The sequence below is a fragment of the Hypanus sabinus genome, chromosome 3 (assembly GCF_030144855.1).
Source record: "Hypanus sabinus isolate sHypSab1 chromosome 3, sHypSab1.hap1, whole genome shotgun sequence".
In the NCBI taxonomy this organism is placed as follows: Eukaryota; Metazoa; Chordata; class Chondrichthyes; order Myliobatiformes; family Dasyatidae; genus Hypanus; species Hypanus sabinus.
The window spans coordinates 4681550-4704378 of record NC_082708.1 but is presented as its reverse complement, the minus strand read 5'-3'; the positions used below and the strand labels follow the sequence as shown (position 1 = coordinate 4704378).

General features: G+C 43.4%; 1 protein-coding gene across 3 annotated transcripts in view; it reads left to right on the top strand.

Moving 5' to 3' along the window:
- The window catches only part of pgm2l1 (phosphoglucomutase 2-like 1), a 158551-nt gene that overhangs the window by 38686 nt on the left and 97036 nt on the right, over positions 1 to 22829 (top strand). For all 3 annotated transcript variants that reach the window (XR_009511050.1, XM_059963567.1, XM_059963566.1), the window contains exons 3-4: positions 7027 to 7133; positions 17685 to 17769. Coding sequence is in view for 2 of the 3 variants with exons in the window: in XM_059963567.1 (XP_059819550.1) it covers positions 7027 to 7133; positions 17685 to 17769 (192 nt within the window). In the remaining variant the exon portion in view is untranslated. The remainder of the gene's footprint in view (positions 1 to 7026; positions 7134 to 17684; positions 17770 to 22829) is intronic.

The window sequence follows — 22829 nt, the reverse complement described above, 5'->3', positions numbered from 1 at the left end:
ATCTAACAGTCCCTCAAAAGACCCCATTGTATCCACCGCCACCGGCAGTGCATTCCCCACACCCACCACTCTGTGGAAAAACTTGGCCCTGACATCCCCATTTTACCTAATACCAAGCAATTTAAAACTATCCCTCCTTCACTCCCCCCCCCCCCCCCCCCCCAGTGTTAGACATTTCAGCACTGGGAAAAAGCTTCTGGCTATTCACACAGTCAATGCCTCTCATCATACAGCTCTATCAGGTCACCTCTCATCCTTCATCGTTCCAAGGTTCACTCAACCTATTTTCATAATGCATGCTCTCCAATTCAGGCAACATCCTTGAAAATCTCCTCTGCACTCTTTCTATAGTATCCACATTCTTACTGTAGTGAGGTGACCAGAACTGAACACAGTACTCCAGGTGGGGTCTAACTAAGGTCTTGTATAGCTGTAACATTACCTCATGGCTCTTGACTCATTCCTACACTTGATAAAGGTTATCACACTGTATACCTTCTTAACAACACTGTCAACCTGCGCAGCAACTTTGAGTGTCCTGGGGATCCCTCTGATCCCCAAGATCCCTCTGATCCTCCACACTGCCAAGAATCTTGCCACTAATATTATATTCTGTCTTCAAATTGGACCTACCAAAATGAACCACTTCACACTTATCTGGGTGGAACTCCATCTGCCACTTCACAGCCCAGTTCTACATTCTATCAATGCCCAGCTGTAATTTCTGACAACCCAACAGACTATTCACAACACCCCCAACTTTTGTATCATCAGCAAACTTACTAACCCTGCCTTCTACTTCCTCATCTAGGTCATTTATAAAAATCACAAAGAGGAGGGGTCCCAGAATAGATCCCTGTGGAACACCACTGGTCACCAACCTCCATACAGAGAATGACCCGTCTACAACCACTCTTTGCCTTCTGTGGGCAAGCCAGTTCTGGATCCACAAAGCAAGGTCTCCTTGGATCCCACGCCTCCTTACTTTCCAAGTGAGCCTAATATGGGGAACTTTATCATAAGCCTTACTGAAATCCCAATACACCATATCCACTGCTCTACCTTCATCTGTGTGTTTTGTTACATCCTTAAAGAATTCAATCAGGCTCGTAAGAGACAACCTGCCCCTGACAAAGCCATGCTGACTATCCCTAATCAGATTATGTCTTTCCATATGCTCATAAATCCTGCCTCTTGGGATCTTCTCCAACAACTTACCCACCACTGAAGTAACACTCACTGGTCTATAATTTCCTGGGTTAGCTCTACTCCCTTGAACAAGGGAACAACATTTGCAACCTTCCAGTCCTCTGATACTTCTCCCGTCCCTATTGATGATGCAAAGATAATCACAAGAGGCTCAGCAATCTCCTTCACCTCCCACTGTAGCCTGGGGTATATCTAGTCCAGTCCTGGTGACTTGTCTAACTTAATACCTTTTCAAGAACTCCAGCACATCCTCTTTCTTAATGTCTATATGCTCAAGCATTTCAGTCTGCTGTAAGTCATCTCTGCAAATGCCAAACTGCTTTTCACTGGTGAATACTGAAGTATTCATTGAGTACCTCTGCTACCTCTTTCGACTCCATGCGCACATTTCCACGATCACACCTGAATGGTCCTACTCTCACACAGCTCTTGCTCTTCACGTTCTTATAGATCTTGGGGTTTTCCTTAATCCTGCTCACCAAGGCCTTCTCATGCCCTTTCAAGCTCTCCTAATTTCATTCTTGAGCTCCTTCCTGGCACCCTTGTAGTTTTCTAGAGCTCTAACAGTACCTAGTTTCTCGAACCTTTTGTAGACTTTAATTATTAACTAGATTTTCTACATCCTTTGTACACCATGGTTCTTTTACTCTACCATCCTTTCCCTGCCTCAGTGGAATGTCCCTATGCAGAATGCCATGCAAATGTTCCCTGAACATTTCCCACATTTCTGCTGTGCATTTCCCTGAGAACATCTGCTCCCAAGTTCCTGCCTACCCAAACTAAATGCTTTCCCAAATTGTTCGTTCCTATCTCTCTCCAGCACTATGGTATAGGAGACAGAGTTGTGATCACCACCTCCAAAATACTCTCACACCGAGAGATCTGACAACTAACTAAACTAGGCATTTCCCAATACCAGATCAAGTACAGCCTCTCGTCTTGTAGGCTTATCTACATATTGCGTCAGGAAACCTTCCTGAATGCACTTACCAAACTCCACCCCATCTAAACCCTTGCTCTAAGGCGATCTCGCCAGTCTATATTATGAAAGTTAAAATCTCCCATCACAACAACACTATTATTATCACACCATTCCAGAATCTGCCCTCCCCATGTGCTCCTCAATATCCCTGTTGCTATTGGATCTATTTTTTTTTAAAAAAACACCACCCAATAGAGTTATTACCCCCTTCCTGTTTCTGACTTCCACCCACAATGACTCAGTAGACAATCCCTCCATGACTTCCTCCTAATCTGCAGCCACAATGCCACCCCCAACCCATTTATAATACTCCATATATTAAAATAAACACATCTCAAACCATCTGGCAGAGTATATCTTTGTTCTATCATTTGCTTATCCTTCCTCAAAAACTCCCTACAAGCTGTCTTTACTAGTGTGCCAATCACCCCATGCTCTGCCTGTTCACTTCAGATCCCACCCCCTGAAAATTTAATTTAAGCCCTCCCCAATAGCATTAGTAAACTTTCCTCCCAGTATATTGGTTCCCTCCAGTTCAGGTACAACCTGTCCCACTTGTACAGGTCACCCCTTCCTCAGAAGAGGTTCCAATGATTCAAGAACTTGAAACCCCATCCCCTGCACCATCTCCTCAGCCACTCATTCACCTGTGCTATCTTCCTGTTCAGAACTTCTATAGATCGTAGTACCGGAGTAATCCGGAGATTACCACCTTGGAGGTCCTGCTCTTCAGCCTCCTTCCTAACTCCCTGAACTTACTGCACAGAACCCTTACCCCTCTCCTGTCTTTGTCTTTGACACCAACATGTACTACAACCTCTGGCTGCTTACCCTCCCCTTCAAGAGTATTCTGCAACTGCGTAGAGGCATCCTGGACCCCAGCACCTGGGAGGTAACACATTATCATGGTGTCACTTTTGCTGCTGCAGAACCTCCTGTCTGTCCCCCCGACTATCGAGTGCTCCGATATGACTGTTGCTCCGCCTGACCTCACCCGACCCCTCTGAGACTCAGAGCCTGTTGGTCTTGCCTGCTGCTGCTTTGCCCAGAGGTCAAGATGGCAGCGCGACACAGGTTGCAGCAGCCACTCCGGAGCTGATATGTTATTTGTTAAGCGGGGTGCCGTGCGCAATCCTAATCTAATGAGAAACGGACGTGGGAGCACAGAGCACGGAGGAACATCTGGAAATCTCCAGGAAGGGCCTCTTTGTTGCCGCTGCTGCTGTGGGGTCCGGGTCCTCAGGGTCGTGTTGCTGGTGGCCGTTGGCGGGGGCGTCTTAATACGCCTGGCAGAGGATGGAACTCGGAGAAGCTGTGACGGTGGGGATGGTCAGAGGCTCGGAGTCCACTGCGGTCAGGTCGCTTTCAGTGCGTGCTGTGTCTGCGAGGCTGGGTTCGACGGTGCTTTTATTATGTGTTGTGTCTGCGAATGGCTGAGTTGGATGGCGCTGTGGCGGGGGTATTCCCTTCTGCTGCTGGCGTGGGATGACGAGTCTGTCGGGACCCTGAGAACTTCTGGAAACTGTGTGGTGGTTTCTTTCGAACTTATAGTCTTTTAACATATTGGGACTATTTTTACCGTGCCCATGGTCTATTTTTTTATTCAAATTATGGTATTGTTTGCACTGTTGTAACTATGTGGTTTTGTGCAGGCCTTGTAGCTTTAGTTTTTGGTCCTGTTTTGTCTGGTGGATTTGCAGCTCTTTTCCAGGGAACGCACTAAGATGGTAGCACGATATTAATACGCAGAAGCCTCTCTGGACTCTGGATTGGGGATTGCCAAACGTTATGTGGATTTTCTGGTGTAGTCTGTTTTGTCATGTACTTTTGTGATATCATTCTGGAGGAACGTTGTCTCATTTTTTAACTGCATTGCATTTGTGGTTTTTAAATGACAATAAACTGAATCTGAATCTGAGATAGATCAGCAGTATCCAAAGGGTACCTGTTTTTGAGGGAATGGCCACAGGGGGGGGGATCCTCCACTGACTTATTTCTCCCTTTACCTCTCTAGGTGTTCACTCATCTACTACCCAAATTTCTGGGTGTAACTACCTGCTCAAAAGTCTTGTTTATCAGTGCTCTGCCTCCCGGATCATCCTTGGTTCATCCAATTCCAGCTCCAGCTCCTTAATGCGGTCTTTCAGGAACTGGAGTTGGCTGCACTTCCTGCAGGTCTAGTTATCAGGGAGACCATCAGGTTCCATGAATTCCCACATCCTACGGGAGGAGCATTCCACTGCCATATCTGCCATCCTGCCCACACTGTACAATGGGCAACCAAGACCAAATCAGCAATCACGAAAGGAAAAACTAACCCTTCTAACCGGTTTCTTTGGTCTCAGCCTCTTCTCTATGAAAGCCCTTGAGACAAAGCTTGACGCTCCTACTCTCTCCACTGGCCTGCTCCCAACATTGCCCGCCCCACTTGTCCCTTCTGTATTTTTATATAATTCAAAGTGCTCTGCTCCCGCAGCTGACTGGGCCTCTGGAATGTCTAAACCGCTGCGAAACTCTCCTTTTATGCAGCCTGTGAGTAACCTTGTTGCACAGCTCTGCACCTGCCACTGTGATTCATTCACCTTTATGGAATTCATTCTTTATAATTGTTGAATGTAATTTTTTTTGCATGTTGTGCTCTGACCAACACACCGCAGCAAATTCCTAATGCGTGTAAATGTATATTTTGAACGTATATCACTCTGATTCTAGTGTCTACTTGGATGATTCCTCACTCATTGAGCATATTCAAGTCTGAGGCTGAGAGATTAATACCAACCATTGTTGGTAGAATCTCAGGTGGTGACGAGGGCGTACAGGAGTGAGATATGCCAACTAGGGGAATGGTGCTGCAGCAACAACCTAGCACTCAATGTCAGTAAGACAAAGAGTTGATTGTGGACTTCAGGAAGGGTAAGACGAAGAATCACATACCAATCATAGAGGGATCAGAAGTGGAGAGAGTGAGCAGCTTCAAGTTCTTGGGTGTCAAGATCTCTGAGGATCTAACCTGGTCCCAACATCTCAATTGTAGTTGTAAAGAAGGCAGAACAGCGGCTATACTTCATTAGGAGTTTGAAGAGATTTGGCATTTCACCAAATGCACTCAAAAACTTCTGTAGTTGTACAGTGGAGAACATTCTGACAGGCTACATCACTGTCTGGTATGGGGTGGGGGGCTACTGCACAGGACCAAAAGAAGCTGCAGAGGGTTGTAATTTAGTCGGCTCCATCTTGGGTATTAGCCTACAAAGTACCCAGGACATCTTCAAGGAGCAGTGTCTCAGAAAGGCAATGTCCATTATTAAAGACCCCCAGCACCCAGGGCATGCCCTTTTCTCACTGTTACCATCAGGTAGGAGGTACAGAAGCTTGAAGGCACACACTCAGCAATTCAGGAACAGCTTCTTCCCTTTTTGCCATCTGAATCCTAAAGGGACACTTTTTAATATACTCTATTTGTTTTTGCACATTAAAAAAAATCTTTTCAATATACATAATTGATTTACTTGTTTGTTTTTTTTCCTCTACTAGATTATGTATTGCATTGAAATGCTTCTGTTAATTTAAAACATTTCACGTCACATGCTGGTGATAATAAACCTGATTCTGATTCTGAGAAGGAAGTGGACAGGGCACATGATACTGGGAGGATGGAGCCATGTGGCTTGTTTGATATTCTTGAACTCTATCAGAACTTTTGTGTCTACTACTCAATTATTTGGGTTTTTAAAAAACCCAATTGAGTTCCTTGAGAACAATGCACAAAATGTGGTGGAAGTCAGCAGGTCAGGCAGTAGCTAAGGACAGGAATAAACAGTCAACATTTTAGGCTGAGGCTCTTCATCAGGACTGGAAAGAAAGAGTATCTGTAGGGGAGGGGATGATGAAGTAAGAAGCTTGGAGGTGACAGATGGAAAAGTAAAGGGCTGAAGAAGGAGAATCTGATAGGAGAGTAGAGTGAACCATTGGGAGAAATGGTAAAAAGAGGGGCATCAGAGGGAGGTGATGGGCAGGTGAGGAAAAGAGTGGGGCACTGAATTCCTTACTGGATTTTTAAATGACAGTCCTGTAGTTTACGTTTGGGCTTCCACACTTGGAAAAGTCTTCTCCATCTGTCCAAAATCCTTGAGAGTTTAAAGATTTGTATCAGTTCATTTCTTAGTCACCTCTTCTCTGGAAAACATTTCCCAGGCTGGTAATATGATTGTTTACACCATTAGAGGAGTTATTATAACATGGAAGGCAAGCAAGATGTATCTGGATGGCGATTCTCTTTTGTAAGAATATTACAGTTAGGCTTTATTTCAAATTGGCATATCATTAGATAAGAATAATTTAATTTTGTATCTTGGTGTAACACTGACTGGTATGGAGGTTCCATTGCACAGGTCTGAAGAAAGCTACATAGGGTTGTAAACTTAGCCAGCTCAATCATGGGCACTAACCTCGCCATCACTGAGGACGTCTTCAAGAAGTTGTGCTCCAAAAAAGTGACATCCATCATGAAGGACTCTCACAGGATATTCCCTCTTCCCATTACTACCAACGTGGAGGAGGTACAGGAGCCGGAAGCCACAAGTTCAACTTTTAGGAACAGCTTCTTCCTCTCTGTCATAATTTCAGAATGGTTCATGAATTTTGAACACTTCCTCACTATTTTACTCTTTTTTGCACTATTTTATGCTATTTATTTCTTCCTGTAATTTGCAGTAGCCTTTTGTGTTTTGCATTGTATTGCAGTCACAAAAATAATTAAATGTCAGTGATAATAAAATTGATTCTGTTTATTTTAATTTGTTCTTAATTTGTTCAAAATTTGTTCAATTTTGCAGGGTTTATTGAAATATCTGGAGAAGTGCTTCTCAGACCTGAAACAGAGGGGTGTTGTGATTGGATATGATACTCGAGGACAAGAGAAGAGCAGGTGTAGCAGTATGAGGTGGGTGCTATTGAGCAATGTTGGAATGTGCTATGTCTTTCCTTTTCATTCAATCCAGGACTGGAAAAGCAAATCAAACATCTCTAAACATTAGAGATTCTGCTGATGCTGGACATCCAGATGCTGGAGGAACTCAGCAGGTCAGGCAGCATCTATGGAAATTAATAAACAGTCGATATTTTCAGCCAAGGGTTGCTTGGCCTGATGAGTCTTAACCCGAAACGTCAACTGTTTATTCCCCTCTTTAAATGCTGCCTGACCTGTTGAGTTACTCAAACATCTCTAAGCTATTGTCCAGCCTGAACCCCAAGCCAGTGGGATAAGCTGTCTTTGTTTGCTTCCAAGAGCAGTCTGTGCTATCTATATGTAAATGATTACCTGAAGACCGTTATCTGCAGTGTGTGGACTATTCTACTTCGCAATGCAAAAGTAACTACACCATAAAAGTTCAGCATTGGCTATAATGAGGCCTTGTGGTTACGATTCTGGAAATGTCTTGCTGAGTCTCAATACCTCCCTCTGCAACTGGATACTGGACTTATTAATAATAAGGCAACAGTACAATGAGCACTGGTACTCCCCAAGGCTTTCTGCTCAACCTGCTGCTGTTCACACTGCTGACGCATGACTGTGTCTTAGGATTCAGCTCAAACCATGTCGTCAAGTTTTGCAGTCATTTTTGGCTTCCTCAAGAACAATGATGAGATGGAGCATAGAGAGGAAGTGGAGCAGCTGGTGGATTGTTGTGAGAAGAACAACCTAAGCCTGAACTTGAAGGAGACAAAGGAAATCATTGTGGACTTGAGGAAGCTGCAGACGAACCATCGTCTCCGCGAATACATGGCTCCTCCAGAGAGACAGTTAAGTGCACCAAGTTCCTGGAAGTTTACATCATGGATGACCCTCACCTGGTCCTTTAATATCACCTCCCTGAACAAGAAGGCACAACAGCACTTCCACTTCCTAAGGAGATTGAGGCAAACAAGACTGTTCCCCCCACCCCCACTTCCCATCTTGACTGCGTTTTACAGGAGCACCATTTGAGAGCATCCTGACAAGCCACATTTCCATCAGGCATAGAAGCAGCCAAGCAACGAACCACAAGTCTCTACAAAGGACTGTTTTGAACAGTTGACAGGATCATAGGGGTCTCCCTACCATCCATCTGGTACATTTATCAGGAGCACTGCGTAAGCAGAGCCCTTAGTTTTATTAAGGACCCCATTCATCCATCCAGCATTCTCTTTGACTTTCTACCATCAAACAAGAGACTACAATGCATAAAAACAACAACGGTCAGGATGGGAAACAGCTATTTCCCTCAGGCCACTAGGCTTCTGAACTCCCTGCTGAAGAGTCACTGGTGAATCTGTTCCATACCTTACAATATTTAATTAGCATCCTTTAGTTTGTTATTTATGCAAGATACATCTATAGGTTTTATCCTTGCCTTCATAAGTTGGAGTGTGTTATGTGAATTACTGTACTTTACACTCTGTTTAAGAGAAACATGGTCTTGTTTCAATATATGTTATATGGTTATATAAGTGTATATAGTTAAATGACAAGCTTGACTTGAAAGGGTTAACATATGGTTCTGGACCTGTACTCACTAGAATTTAGCAGGATGGAGGTGGGGAAAGGAATCTGATTAAAAGATAATGAATATTATAAGGCCTAGATAGAGTGGATGTGGAGATGATGTTTCCTTTAGTAGGGGAAGTCTGGGAAACTGCAGAATAGAAGGATGGCTGTTTAGAACAGAGATGGAGGAATTTTGTTAGTCAGAGGGTGGTGAATCTATGGAATTTGTTGCCACAGACAGCTGTGGAGGCCAAATCATTGATTACACTTAAAGTGGAGGTTGATAGGTTTGTGATTAATCAGTGTGTCAATGGTTACAAGGAGAAGGCAGGAGATTAAGGTTGAGAGGGATCATAAAACAGCCATGATGGAATGGTGAGCAACTTGATGGGCCAAATGTTCTACTTCTGTTCCTATGTCTTATGGTATGCAAGGTTTTTATTTTACTCTTTCTTCATAGTGACAAGCCGATTTTTTTTTTTTTTTATTATTAGATATTGTAAAGATTAGTTCTGAATAACCTACTACACACTTCCATTAGGTACACCCAGAGTCAGATTACTTGTTCAGTAAGATCCGGCCTTTTGTGATGTACCTAGAAGGGGCATCTTCCAGCATGCATCTTCCAAGGCAGGCTGCTTTGGTATATAACTGAATCAATATCTTAGGGGCCAGTAATCAAAATATGATAAAAATTCACACTGCCATTTGAGGAGGAGAAGCTAAAATCGGATGTATCAATATTACAGTGGAGCAACTGGAATTACAGAGGCAAAAGAGGAGTTAGCCAAAATTGATTGGAAAAGAATATTGACAGGGATGATGGCAGAACAGCAATGGCTGGAACTTCTGGAGGCAATTTGGAAGAGCAAAGGCAGTTTTACTACACAGGGTAAAAGAGAAGTAAGACTGCGCAGGCGCGTGATGTCAGCCAGTAGAGCACAAAAGGTTTAAAAAGAAGACCACCATATCCAGCAGGCAGCATTCGGAGTGGGCAGTAGAGTGAGAGGCAGCAAAGTGGTAGGAGTTTGGCTCAATGGGCTTAAGCGATAACGGGACAAGGCGAGGTAGGTTTAACTGTGTTAATGCGGAAAGCAAGTAGTATGTGTGTGAGGCTGGTGTTCTGTGCTCAGTGTCAGATGTGGGAGGTCCTGGAGTCTCCCAGCCTCCTGGACGGCCATATCTGCACCCAGTGTGTCAAACTGCAGCTCCTAAGGGACCGAGTTAGAGAAATGGAGATGCAGCTCAATGACCTTCGCCTGATCAGGGAGAATGAGAAGGTGATAGGAGTTATAGGCAGGTGGTCACACTGGGGCCATGGGAGATAGACAAGTGGGTCACAGTCAGGAGGGGAAAGGGGAAGAGTCAGGAACTAGAGAGTACCCCTGTAGCTGTACCCCTTGACAATAAGTACTCCTGTTTGTGTACTGTTGGGGGGGGGGGGGAAGACAGCCTACCTGGGGGAAGCAACAGTGGCCATGCCTCTGGCACGGAGTCCGGCCCTGTAGCTCAGCAGGGTAGGGAAGGGAAGAGGAAGGCAGTAGTGATAGGGAACTCTATAATTAGGGAGTCAGACAGGCAATTCTATGGATGCAGGAAAGAAACTCGGATGGTAGTTTGCCTCCCAGGTGCCAGGGTCCGGAATGTTTCAGATCGCGCCCAAGATATCCTGCAGTGGGAGGGAGAACAGCCAGAGGTCATGGTACATATTGGTACTAATGACATGGGTAGGAAAAGGGAAGAAGTCCTGAAAAAAAAAAGTATAGGGAGTTAGGAAAGAAGTTGAGAAGCAAGACCGCCAAGGTAGTAATCTCTGGATTACTGCCTGTGCTACGCGACAATGAGTATAGGAATAGAATGAGGTGGAGGATAAATGCGTGGCTGAGGGATTAGAGCAGGGGGCAGGGATTCAGATTTCTGGATCATTGGGGCAGGTGTGACCTGTACAAAAATACAGGTTACACTTGAATCCCAGGGGGACCAATATCCTGGCAGGGAGGATTGCTAAGGCTTCTGGGGAGAGTTTAAACTAGAATTGTTGGGGGGTGGGAACCAAACTGAAGTGACGGAGGAAAAGGCGGTTGGCTCACAAATGGAGAAAGCTAGGAGACAGCACGTGAGGGAGGATAGGCAGATAATAGAGAAGGCATGCTGTCAGATGGATGGTTTGAGATGTGTCTATTTTAATGCAAGGAGTATTGTGAACAAAGCGGATGAGCTTAGAGCGTGGATCAGTACTTGGAGATATGATGTGGTGGCCATTACAGAGGTTTGGATGGCTCAGGGACAGGAATGGTTACTTCAAGTACCAGGTTTTAGATGTTTCAGAAAGGACAGGGAGGGAGGCAAAAGAGGTGGGGGCGTAACACTGTTGATCAGATATTGTGTCCCGACTGCAGAAAAGATGTACATCATGGAGGGATTGTCTACAGTGTCTCTGTGGGTGGAGGTTAGGAACAAGAAAGGGTCAATAACTTTACTCAGTGTTTTTTATGGTCCGCCCAATAGTAACTAGGATATCAAGGAGCAGATAGGGAAACACATCCTGGAAAGGTGTAATAATAACAGAGTTATCTTGATGGGATATTTCAATTTCCCAAATATCGATTGGCATCTCCCGAGAGCAAGGGGTTTAGATGGGGTGGAGTTTGTTAGGTAGGTTCAGGAAGGTTTCTTGACACAATATGTAGATAAGCCTACAAGAGGAGAGACCGTACTTGATTTGGTATTGGGAAATGAACCTGGTCAGGTGTCAGATTCCTCAGTGGGAGAGCATTTTGGAGATAGTGGTCATAATTCTATCTCCTTTACAATAGCATTGGAGAGAGATAGGAACAGACAAGTTAGAAAAGTGTTTAATTGGAGTAAAGGGAATTATGAGGCTATCAGGCAGGAAATTGGAAGCTTAAGTTGGGAACAGATGTTCTCAGGGAAAAGTACAGAAGGACTGTGGCAAATATTCGGGATATTTGTGTAGAGTTCTGTATAGGTACGTTCCAATGAGACAGGGAAGTTATGGTAGGGTACAGGAATCGTCCTGTACAAAGGCTGTAATAAATCTAGTCAAGAAGATAAGAAAAGCTTACAAAAGGTACAGAGATCTATGTAATGTTAGGGATCTAGAAGATTATAAGGCTAACCGGAAGGAGCTTAAAAAGGAAATTAGGAGAGCCAGAAGAGCCCATGAGAAGGCCTTGGCAGGCAGGATTAAGGAAAACCCCAAGGCATTCTACAAGTATGTGAAAAGCAAGAGGATAAGACGTGAAAGAATAGGACCTATCAAGTGTGACAGTGGGGAAGTGTGTTTGGAACCGGAAGAAATAGCAGAGGTACTTAATGAATACTTCAGTATTCACTTGGTGATTTTAGTGATGACTTGCTGCTGACTGAAAAGCTTGAGCATGTCCAGTTGAAGTCAGAAGTTTATATACACCTTAGCCAAATACATTTAAACTCAGTTTTTCACAATTCCTGACATTTAATCCTAGAAAACAGTCCCCCTCTTAGGTCAGTTAGGATCACTACTTTATTTTAAGAATGTGAAATGTCAGAATAATAATAGAGAGAATGATTTATTTCAGGTTTTGTTTCTTTCATCACATTCCCACTGGGTTAGAAGGTTACATACACTTTGTTAGTATTTGGTAGCATTGCCTTTAAATTGTTTAACTTGGGTCAAACGTTTTGGGTAGCCTTCCACAAGCTTCTCACAATAAATTGCTGGAATTTTGTTCCATTCCTCCAGACAGAACTGGTGTAACTGAGTCAAGTTTGTAGGCCTCCTTGCTTGCACACGCTTTTTCAGTTCTGCCCACAAATTTTCTATCGGATTGGGGTCAGAACTTTGTGATGGCCACTCCGGTACCTTGACTTCGTTGTTCTTAAACAATTTTGCTACAACTTTGGAGGTATGCTTGGGGTCATTGTCCATTTGGAAGACCCATTTGTGACCGAGCTTTAACTTCCTGGCTGATGTCTTGAGATGTTGCTTCAATATATCCACATAATTTTCCTTCCTCGTGATGCCATCTATTTTGTGAAGTGCACCAGTCCCTCCTGCAGCAAAGCACCCCCACAACATGATGCTGCCTCCCCCATGCTTCACGGTTGGGATAGTGTTCTTCGGCCTGCAAACCTCACCCTCTTTACTCCAAACATAATGATGGTAATTATGGCCAAACAATTCAATTTTTGTTTCATCAGACCAGAGGACATTTCTCTGAAAGGTAAGATCTTTGTCTCCATGTGCACTTGTAAACTGTAGTCTGGCTTTTTTATGGTGGTTTTGGAGCAGTAGCTTCTTCCTTGCTGAGCAGCCTTTCAGGTTATGTCGATATAGGACTCATTTTACCGTGGATATAGATACTTGTGTACCTGTTTCTTCCAGCATCTTCACAAGGTATTTGCTGTTGTTGTGGGATTGATTTGCATTTTTCACGTGGGATTTTTAGAGAGGATGCAATATTAGATCTCTTACTAGGAAACGAGTTAGGACAGGTGACGAAGTATGTGTAGAGGAATACTTTGGTTCCAGTGATCATAACACCATTAGTTTCAACTTGATCACGGATAAAGATAGATCTGGTCTTCGGGTTGAGGTTCTAAACTGGAAAAAGGCCAAATTTGAAGAACAGAGAAAGGATCTAAAAAGCGTAGATTGGGACAGGTTGTTCTCTGGCAAGGATGTTGTTGGTAAGTGGGAGGCCTTCAAAGGAGAAATTTTGAGAGTGCAGAGTTTGTATGTTGCTGTCAGGATTAAAGGCAAAGTGAATAAGAATAAGGAACTTTGGTTCTCTAGCGATATTGGAACTCTGATAAAGAAGAGAGATGTATGACATGTATAGGAAATGGAGCAAATAAGGTGCTTGAGGAGTATAAAAAGGGCAAAAAAAAAACTTAAGAAAGAAATCAGGAGGACTAAAGGAAGACATGAGGTAGCTTTGGCAGTCAAGGTGAAGGATAATCCAAAGAGCTTCTACAGGTATATATAGAGCAAAAGGATAGTAAAGGATAAAATTGGTCCTCTTGAAGATCAGAGTAGTCGGCTATCTATGGAACCAAAAGAAATGGGGGAGATCTTAAATGGGTTGTTTGCGTCTGTATTTACTAAGGAAACTGGCATGGAGTCAATGGAAGTAAGGCAAACAAGTAGTGAGGTCATGGAACCTATACAGATTGAAGAGGAAGAGGTGCTTGCTATCTTGAGGCAAATCAGAGTAGATAAATCCCCAGGACCTGACAAGGTATTCCCTCGGACCTTGAAGGAGATTAGTGTTGAAATTGCAGGGGCCCTGGCAGATATATTTAAGATGTCGGTATCCACGGGTGAGGTGCCGGAGGATTGGAGGATAGTTCATGTTGTTCCGTTGTTTAAAAAAAGGCTCTAAAAGTAATCCGGGAAATTGTAGGCTGGTAAGTTTGACGTCGGTAGAAGGTAAATTATTAGAAGGAGTACTAAGAGATAGGATCGACAAGTATTTAGATAGACAGGGACATATTAGGGAGAGTCAACACGGCTTTGTGTGTGGTAGGTCAGTTTAACAAATCTATTAGAGTTTTTCGAGGAGGTTACTAGGAAAGTGGATGAAGGGAAGGCAGTGGATGTTGTCTACATGGACTTCAGTAAAGCCTTTGACAAGGTACCGCATGGGAGGTTAGGAAGATACAGTCGCTAGGAATGCATGGAGAGGTAGTAAATTGGATTAGACATTGGCTCAATGGGAGAAGTCAGAGAGTGGTAGTGGAGGATTGCTTCTTTGAGTGGAGGCCACAGGGATCAGTGCTGGGTCCATTGTTATTTGTCATCTATATCAATGATCTGGCTGATAATGTGGTAAATTGGATCAGCAAATTTGCTGATGATACAAAGATTAGAGGTGTAGTGGACAGTGAGGAAGGTTTTCAAAGCTTGCAGAGGGATTTGGACCAGCTGGAAAAATGGGCTGAAAAATGGCAGATGGAGTTTAATACAGACAAGTGTGAGGTATTGCACTTTGGAAGGGAAAACCGAGGTAGAACATACAAGGTAAATGGTACGGCACTGAGGAGTGCAGTAGAACAGAGGGATCTGGGAATACAGATACAAAATTCCCTAAAAGTGGCGTCACAGGTAGATAGGGTAGTAAAGAGAGCTTTTGGTACATTGGTCTTTATAAATCAAAGTATTAAGTATAAGAGTTGGAATGTTATGGTGAGGTTGTATAAGGCATTGGTGAGGCCGAATTTGGAGTATTGTGTGCAGTTTTGGTCACTGAATTATAGGAAGGATATTAATAAGGTTGAAAGAGTTCAGAGAAGGTTCACAAGGATGTTGCTGGGACTTGAGAATCTGAGTTACAGAGAAAGGTTGAATAGGTTAGGACTTTATTCCTTGGAGCATAGAAGAATGAGGGGAGACTTGATAGAGGTATATAAAATTATGATGGGTACAGACAGTGTGAATGCAAGCAGGCTTTTTCCACTGAGGCTAGGGGAGAAAAAAACCAGAGGACAGGAGTTAAGGGTGAAGGGGGAGAAGTTTAAAGGGAACATGGGGGAGGGGGCGTCTTCACATAGAGAGTGTTGGGAGTGTGGAATGAGCTTCCAGATGAAGTGGTAAATGCGGGCTCACTTTTAACATTTAAGAAAAACTTGGACAGGTACATGGATGAGAGGTGTATGGAGGGATATGGTCCAGGTGCAGGTCAGAGGGACTAGGCAGAAAAATGGTTCAGCACAGCCAAGAAGGGCCAAAAGGCCTGTTTCTGTGCTGCAATGTTCTATGGTTCTAAGAATCAATTTATTCTGGTGTGGTTCCAGAAGACTGGGGAATTTTAAATGTCACTGCACTCTTCAAGAAGGGAGTAAGACAAAAGAAAGGAAATTGTGAATCAGTTAGTCTGACTTCAGTGGTTGGGAAGTTGTGGGAGTTGATTATTAAGGATTTTTGGTTTTGGGCTACTTGGAGGCATATGATAAAATAGGCTGTAGTCAGCATGGTTTCCTGAGGGGAAAATCTTGCCTGACATATCTGTTGGAATTCTTTGAAGAAATATCAAACAGGATAGACTGAGGAGAATCAGTGGAGGTTGAGTACTTGGATTTTCAGAAGGCCTTTGACAAGGCACCACTCAGGCTACTCAACACTTTTAAAAGCCCATAATATCACAAGAAAGATGCTAGGCTAATTGGCAGGAGGCAAAGATTTGGAATAAAAGGAGCCTTTTCTGGTTGGCTGTCAGTGACTAGGGATGTTCCACAGGGGTCTGTTGGGACCGCTTCTTTTCGTTATATGTCAATGATTTGGATGATGGAATTGATGGCTTTGTGGCCAAATTTGTGGATGATAATGAAGGTAGTAGGAGGGGCAGGTAGCTTTGAGAAAGTAGAGAGGCTACAGAAAGACATAAATTAGAAGAATGGGCAAAGTGGCAGATGGAATGCAGTGTCGAGAAGTGCAGGATCATACACTGTGGTAGAAGAAATAAAAATATAAACTGTTTTATGAATTGTGAGAGAATTCAAAATTCTGAGGTTCAAAAGGACTCGGGAGTCCTTTTGCAGGATTCCCTAAAGGTTAATTTGCAGGTTGACTCGGTGGTGAGGAAGGCAAATGCAATGTTTGAATAATGCAATGCGTTTATTTTGAGAGGACCAAATTATAAAAGCAAGGACTAAAACATGTAAGCAGGGATGTAATATTGAGGCTTTATAAAGCACTGGTGAGGCCTCTGTTGGAGTATTATGAGCAGGTTTGGGCCCCTTAGAAAGGATGTGTTGAAATTGGAGAGGGTTCAAAGGAAGTTCATGAAAATGATTTGGGAAGTGAAAGGCATATATGAGGAGCATTTAATAGCTCTGGACCTGTGCTCATTGGAAATCAGAAGTATGAGTAGTGACCTCATTGAAACCTATCAAATGTTGAATATGGTGAGATTGTTTCCTGTGGTGGGAGAACCTAAGACCAGAGGGGACAGCCTCTTTATCGAATGGAGGACCTGTGGTATTCGTTGTCCCAGGTGGCTGTAGAGGCCAAGTCATTGTGTGTATTTAAACTGGCGGTTGAAAGGTCAATCACAAGCAAGAGAAAATATGCAGATGCTGGATATCCAAGCAACACATAACGGGTTCTTGATTACGCAGGGTGTCAAAGGTTACAGGGAGAAGGCAGGAGAATGGATGCCACAGTTGCATAGTGGTTACTGCAATGCTATTTCATCTCTGGTGTTCAGACTTAATTCTATCAGGATCTTGCATGTTCTCCTTGTCAACTGTGTCGGTTTCTTTCAGGTACTCCAGTTTCCTCCTACAGTCCAAAGACATACTGATTAATAGCTTAATTGGTCATTGAAAAGTGTCCTGTGATTGGGCGAGTGTTAAATAGGTGGGTTGCTGGGCGGTGTGGCTCGTTAGGCTGGAAGGGCCTGTTCCATGCTGTATTTCTAAATAGAAATAATGTGTTTGAGAGGGACAATAAATTAGCTAAGATGAAATGGCAGCACAGACTCAATGAACCAAATGGCCTAATTCTGTTCCAATGTCTTAAGGATTTTTAATAAAGCTCTTGTATAGGACAAATGTCAAGAAAGATTTAAGGGAATGCATTTTAGAGCTTAGGGCTAGTGCAGATGATTGCACGACCATCAAGTATGGAGTAGGTAAAATAAAATTAATATATAATATTTATCTAGGAGTGGTTAGAAAACAGGCATGGTGATAGAGGAGCAGACTGTAGGAGTATGTGCAATGTGACTCAGCACATTCTTCCTGACGTGCAAACACTACAATCCAAAATGGACAAATAGGTCTGCTTATCAATACAAATTTCTTCCAATAATATGGGAAGCTTGTGTATCAAAAAATGTAAATATGACTTGTTAATAAATGGTATTAATTGATTCACTGTTCCTCAAAGCTTACTTCATTCTGATATCCATACTGTTAACTAATAAATAGTGACATGAATTTTGTCTTAACTGTTTACCGCAGACTTGCCCAGCTGACAGCTGCTGTGTTCCTCAGTCAGGACGTACCTGTGTATTTATTTTCTACATATGTGCCAACACCATTCGTGGTAAGAATGATTTGTGATTACAGAAAATGTATCTACATTTGATACTTCCAGGTCTGGATTTATTATAAAAAGCAATTATTAGCATCTAAGAGATTAGAATTAAAAACCTGGAATTTGTGGGAGTTGGGGGTTTAGCTGTTGGGCATCATTAGTGGGACCTAAATTCAAATGTTCATGTCAGTGGGAAGGTCTTTTGCAACCTCTTGTACACTTCAGGAGAGCACCCATTATCATGAAGCATAATTTGTTACTGATTAACATTTGACCGGCGGTCTCGCTCAGGGTGCTTGACCTTGAATATGGAAAGTTACACACAGACATTGTTCTGCAGCCAAAGCATTTATTGGAATAATTTAACACAGAGTGCTGGGGGAACTCAGCAGGTCAGGCAGCAGGTACACATTGACTCTCTTGTGTTTATTAGATTGTAGCTTGGATTGTGCTACCTAGGGGCAGTAGTCAAGGCAAGTACAGTAAGTATTCCAGAGGCTCTTGCATAGGCATGTGAATTTGCAGGAATATGAATCAGAATCAGGTTTATTATCACTGGCATGTGTTATGAAACTTGTTATGGGTATAGTATAGGCAAAAGGGATTAGTTTGGTTGGGCATTTGATCACTAATTTAAGTGATCACTAATTTGATCACTAATTTAAATGATCACAACATCATGGGCTGAAGAGCTTGTACTGTACTGTTGTATGTTCTAGGGTAACCTAATGAGCTAAATGTAACCAGCTAGAACTCAGTTGGTCAAGCAGTTGGGTGGGTGGGGGGTTCATCGGAGAGGAATTGTCAACATTTCAATTGTGTGTCCTTTTTGTCTGTTTATTTCTAAACTCTGTTTTTAATTTTGATTTTCAAAATGCTTTTAGTAAATCAGCAAACCACTTATTGTTCCCTAGAGTGTAGGAGAATGAGGATAGTGGAGTGGTTAGCACGTGCTTTACAGTTCTGGTGACCTGGGTTCAAATCCCATCGCTGTGCGCAAGGAGTTTGTATGTTAAACCATATAACAATCACAGCACGGAAACAGGCCTTCTTGGCCCTCCTAGTCCGTGCCGAACTCTTAATCTCACCTAGTCCCACCTACCCGCACTCAGCCCATAACCCTCCACTCCTTTCCTGTCCATATACCTATCCAATTTTACCTTAAGTGACACAACTGAACTGGCCTCTACTACTTCTACAGGAAGCTCATTCCACACAGCTATCATTCTCTGAGTAAAGAAATACCCCCTCGTGTTTCCCTTAAACTTTTGCCCCCTAACTCTCAAATCATGTCCTCTCGCTTGAATCTCCCCTACTCTCAATGGAAACAGCCTATTCACGTCAACTCTATCTATCCCTCTCAAAATTTTAAATACCTCGATCAAATCCCCCCCTCAACCTTCTACGCTCCAATGAATAGAGACCTAACTTGTTCAACCTTTCTCTGTAACTTAATTGCTGAAACCCAGGTAACATCCTAGTAAATCGTCTCTGCACTCTCTCTAATTTATTGATAACTTTCCTATAATTCGGTGACCAGAACTGTACACAATATTCCAAATTTGGCCTTACCAATGCCTTGTACAATTTTAACATTACATCCCAACTTCTGTACTCAATGCTCTGATTTATAAAGGCCAGCATTCCAAAAGCCTTCTTCACCACCCTATCTACATGAGACTCCACCTTCAGGGGACTATGCACTGTTATTCCTAGATCTCTCTGTTCCATTGCATTCCTCAATGCCCTACCATTTACCCTGTATGTTCTATTTGGATTATTCCTTCCAAAATGTAGAACCTCACACTTCTCAGCATTAAACTCCATCTGCCAACATTCAGCCCATTCTTCTAACCAGCATAAATCTCCCTGCAAGCTTTGAAAACCCACCTCATTATCCACAACACCTCCTACCTTAGTATCATCGGCATACTTACTAATCCAATTTACCACCCCATCATCCAGATCATTTATGTATATTACAAACAACATTGGGCCCAAAACAGATCCCTGAGGCACCCCGCTAGTCACCGGCCTCCATCCCGATAAATAATTATCCACCACTACTCTCTGGCATTTCCCATCTAGCCACTGTTGAATCCATTTTATTACTCCAGCATTAATACCTAACGACTGAGCCTTCTTAACTAACCTTCCATGTGGAACTTTGTCAAAGGCCTTGCTGAAGTCCATATAGACTACATCCACTGCCTTACCCTCGTCAACATTCCTCGTAACTTCTTCAAAAAATTCAATAAGGTTTGTCAAACATGACCTTCCACGCACAAATCCATGCTGGCTACTCCTAATCAGATCCTGTCTATCCAGATAATTATTAATACTATCTCTAAGAATACTTTCCATTCATTTTCCCACCACTGATGTCAAACTGACAGGTCTATAATTGCCAGGCTTACTTCTAGAATCCTTTTTAAACAATGGAACCACATGAGCAATACACCAATCCTCCGGCACAATCCCCATTTCTAATGACATCTGAAAGATCTCTGTCAGAACTCCTGCTATCTCTACGCAAACTTCCCTCAAGGTCCTGGGGAATATCCTGTCAGGATCCGGAGATTTATCCATTTTCAAATTTCTTAAAAGCGCCAGTACTTCCACCTCTTTAATTGTCATAGGTTCCATAACTTCTTTACTTGTTTCCCACACCTTACACAATTCAATATCCTTCTCCTTAGTGAATACCGAAGAGAAGAAATCATTCAAAATCTCTCCCATCTCCCTCGGCTCCACACATAGCTGACCACCCTGATTCTCCAAGGGACCAATTTTATCCCTCACTATCCTCTTGCTTTTAATATAACTGTAGAAACCTTTCGGATTTACTTTCACCTTATTTGCCAAACCAACCTCGTATCTTCTTTTAGCTTTTCTAATCTCTTTCTTAAGATTCCTTTTACATTCTTTATATTCCTTGAGCAATTCCTTTACTCCATGCTGCCTATATCTATTGTAGACATCCCTCTTTTTCCAAACCAAGTTTCTAATATCCCTTGAAAACCATGGTGCTTTCAAACCTTTAACCTTTCCTTTCAACCTAACAGGAACATAAAGATTCTGTACCCTCATAATTTCACCCTTAAATGACCTCCATTTCTCTATTACATCCTTCCCATAAAACAACGTGACCCAATCCACTCTCTCTAAATCCCTTCGCATCTCCTCAAAGTTAGCCTTTCTCCAATCAAAAATCTCAACTCTAGGTCCAGTCCTGTCCTTCTCCATAATTATATTGAAGCTAATGCTATTGTGATCACTGAAGCCGAAGTGCTCCCCAACTCATACATCTGTCAGCTGACCTATCGCATTCCCTAACAGGAGATCCAACACTGCCCCATCTCTAGTCGGTACTTCTATGTATTGTTGCAAAAAACTATCCTGCACACATTTCACAAACTCTAAACCATCCAGCCCTTTTACAGAATGAGCTTCCCAATCTATGTGTGGAAAATTAAAATCTCCCACAATCACCACCTTGTGTTTACTACAAATATCTGCTATCTCCTTACACATTTGCTCTTCCAACTCACACTCCCCATTAGGTGGCCTATAATACACTCCTATCAGTGTTACTACACCCTACTCATTCCTCAATTCCACCCAAATAGCCTCCCTGGAGGAGCTCTCTAATCTATCCTTCCAAAGCACCGCCATAAGATTTTCTCGGACAAGCAATGCAACACCTCCTCCTCTGGCCCCTCCTACTCTATCACACCTGAAGCAACTAAATTCAGGAATATTTAGTTGCCAATCACACCCTTCCTGCAACCATGTTTCACTAATAGCTACAACATCATAATTCCAGGTATCAATACACGCCTTAAGCTCATCCACCTTTCTTACAATGCTCCTAGCATTAAAATAGATACATTTAAGATACTCTCCACCTCCTCCTCCTCTCTTTTCATCCCTAACAATGCATTCAAATTTATTATCCTTTTCTTTCTTCTCCCCTACATCTTCGGGCTGAGCGCATCCCTTCTCCATCACCTGCCTTTCCTCCCTCACACACTGTCTACTACATGCTCTACTGGTGAACTAACCTCCTCTCCGATAGTTTCCTCAAATTGATTCCCACCCCCTCCATCTTACTAGTTTAAAGTCTGCCCAGTAGCCCTAGCAAACCTTCCTGCTAGGATATTGGTCCCCCCAGGATTCAAGTGTAACCCGTCCTTCTTGAACTGGTCACGCCTGCCCCAGAAGAGGTCCCAATGATCCAGAAACTTGAATCCCTGCCCTCTGCTCCAATCCCTCAGCCACGCATTCATCCTCCACCTAATTCTGTTCCTACTCTCACTGTCGCGTGGCACAGGCAGTAATCCAGAGATTACTACCTTTGCGGTCCTTCTTCTTAACTGCCTTCCTAACTCCCTATACACTCGTTTCAGGACCTCTTCCCCTTTCCTACCTATGTCATTGGTACCTACATGTACCACGACCTCTGGCTCCTCACCCTCCCACTTCAGGATATCTTGGACGCGATCAGAAACATCCCGAACCCTGGCACCAGGGAGGCAAACTACCATCCGGGACTCCCGATCACCTCCACAGAACCGCCTGTCTGAACCCCTGCCTATCGAGTCCCCTATTACTATGGTCCTCTTTCTTCTATCCCTATGCTTCTGAGCTACAGGGCAGTCCTCTGTGCCGGAGGCCCGGCCACTGTCACTTCCTCCAGGTAGGCTGTCCCCCCCAACAGTACTCAAACATGAGTACTTATTGTCAAGGGGTAAAGTCATTGGGGTACTCTCTAGTACCTGCCTCTTCCCCTTCCTGACCGTGACCCACCTATCTGCCTCCCGTGGCCCCGGAGTGACCACCTGCCTGTAACTCCTCTCAATCACCTCCTCACTCTCCCTGACCAGGCGAAGGTCATCGAGCTGCAGCTCCAGTTCCCTAACTCGGTCCCTCAGGAGCTGCAGTTCGGCGCACCTGGCGCAGATGTGGACGTCCGGGAGGCTCGGAGACTCCAGGATCTCCCACATCCGACACCGAGAACAACAAGCTGCCCTCACACTCATACTTCCCGAATAACTGAAAATAACAAG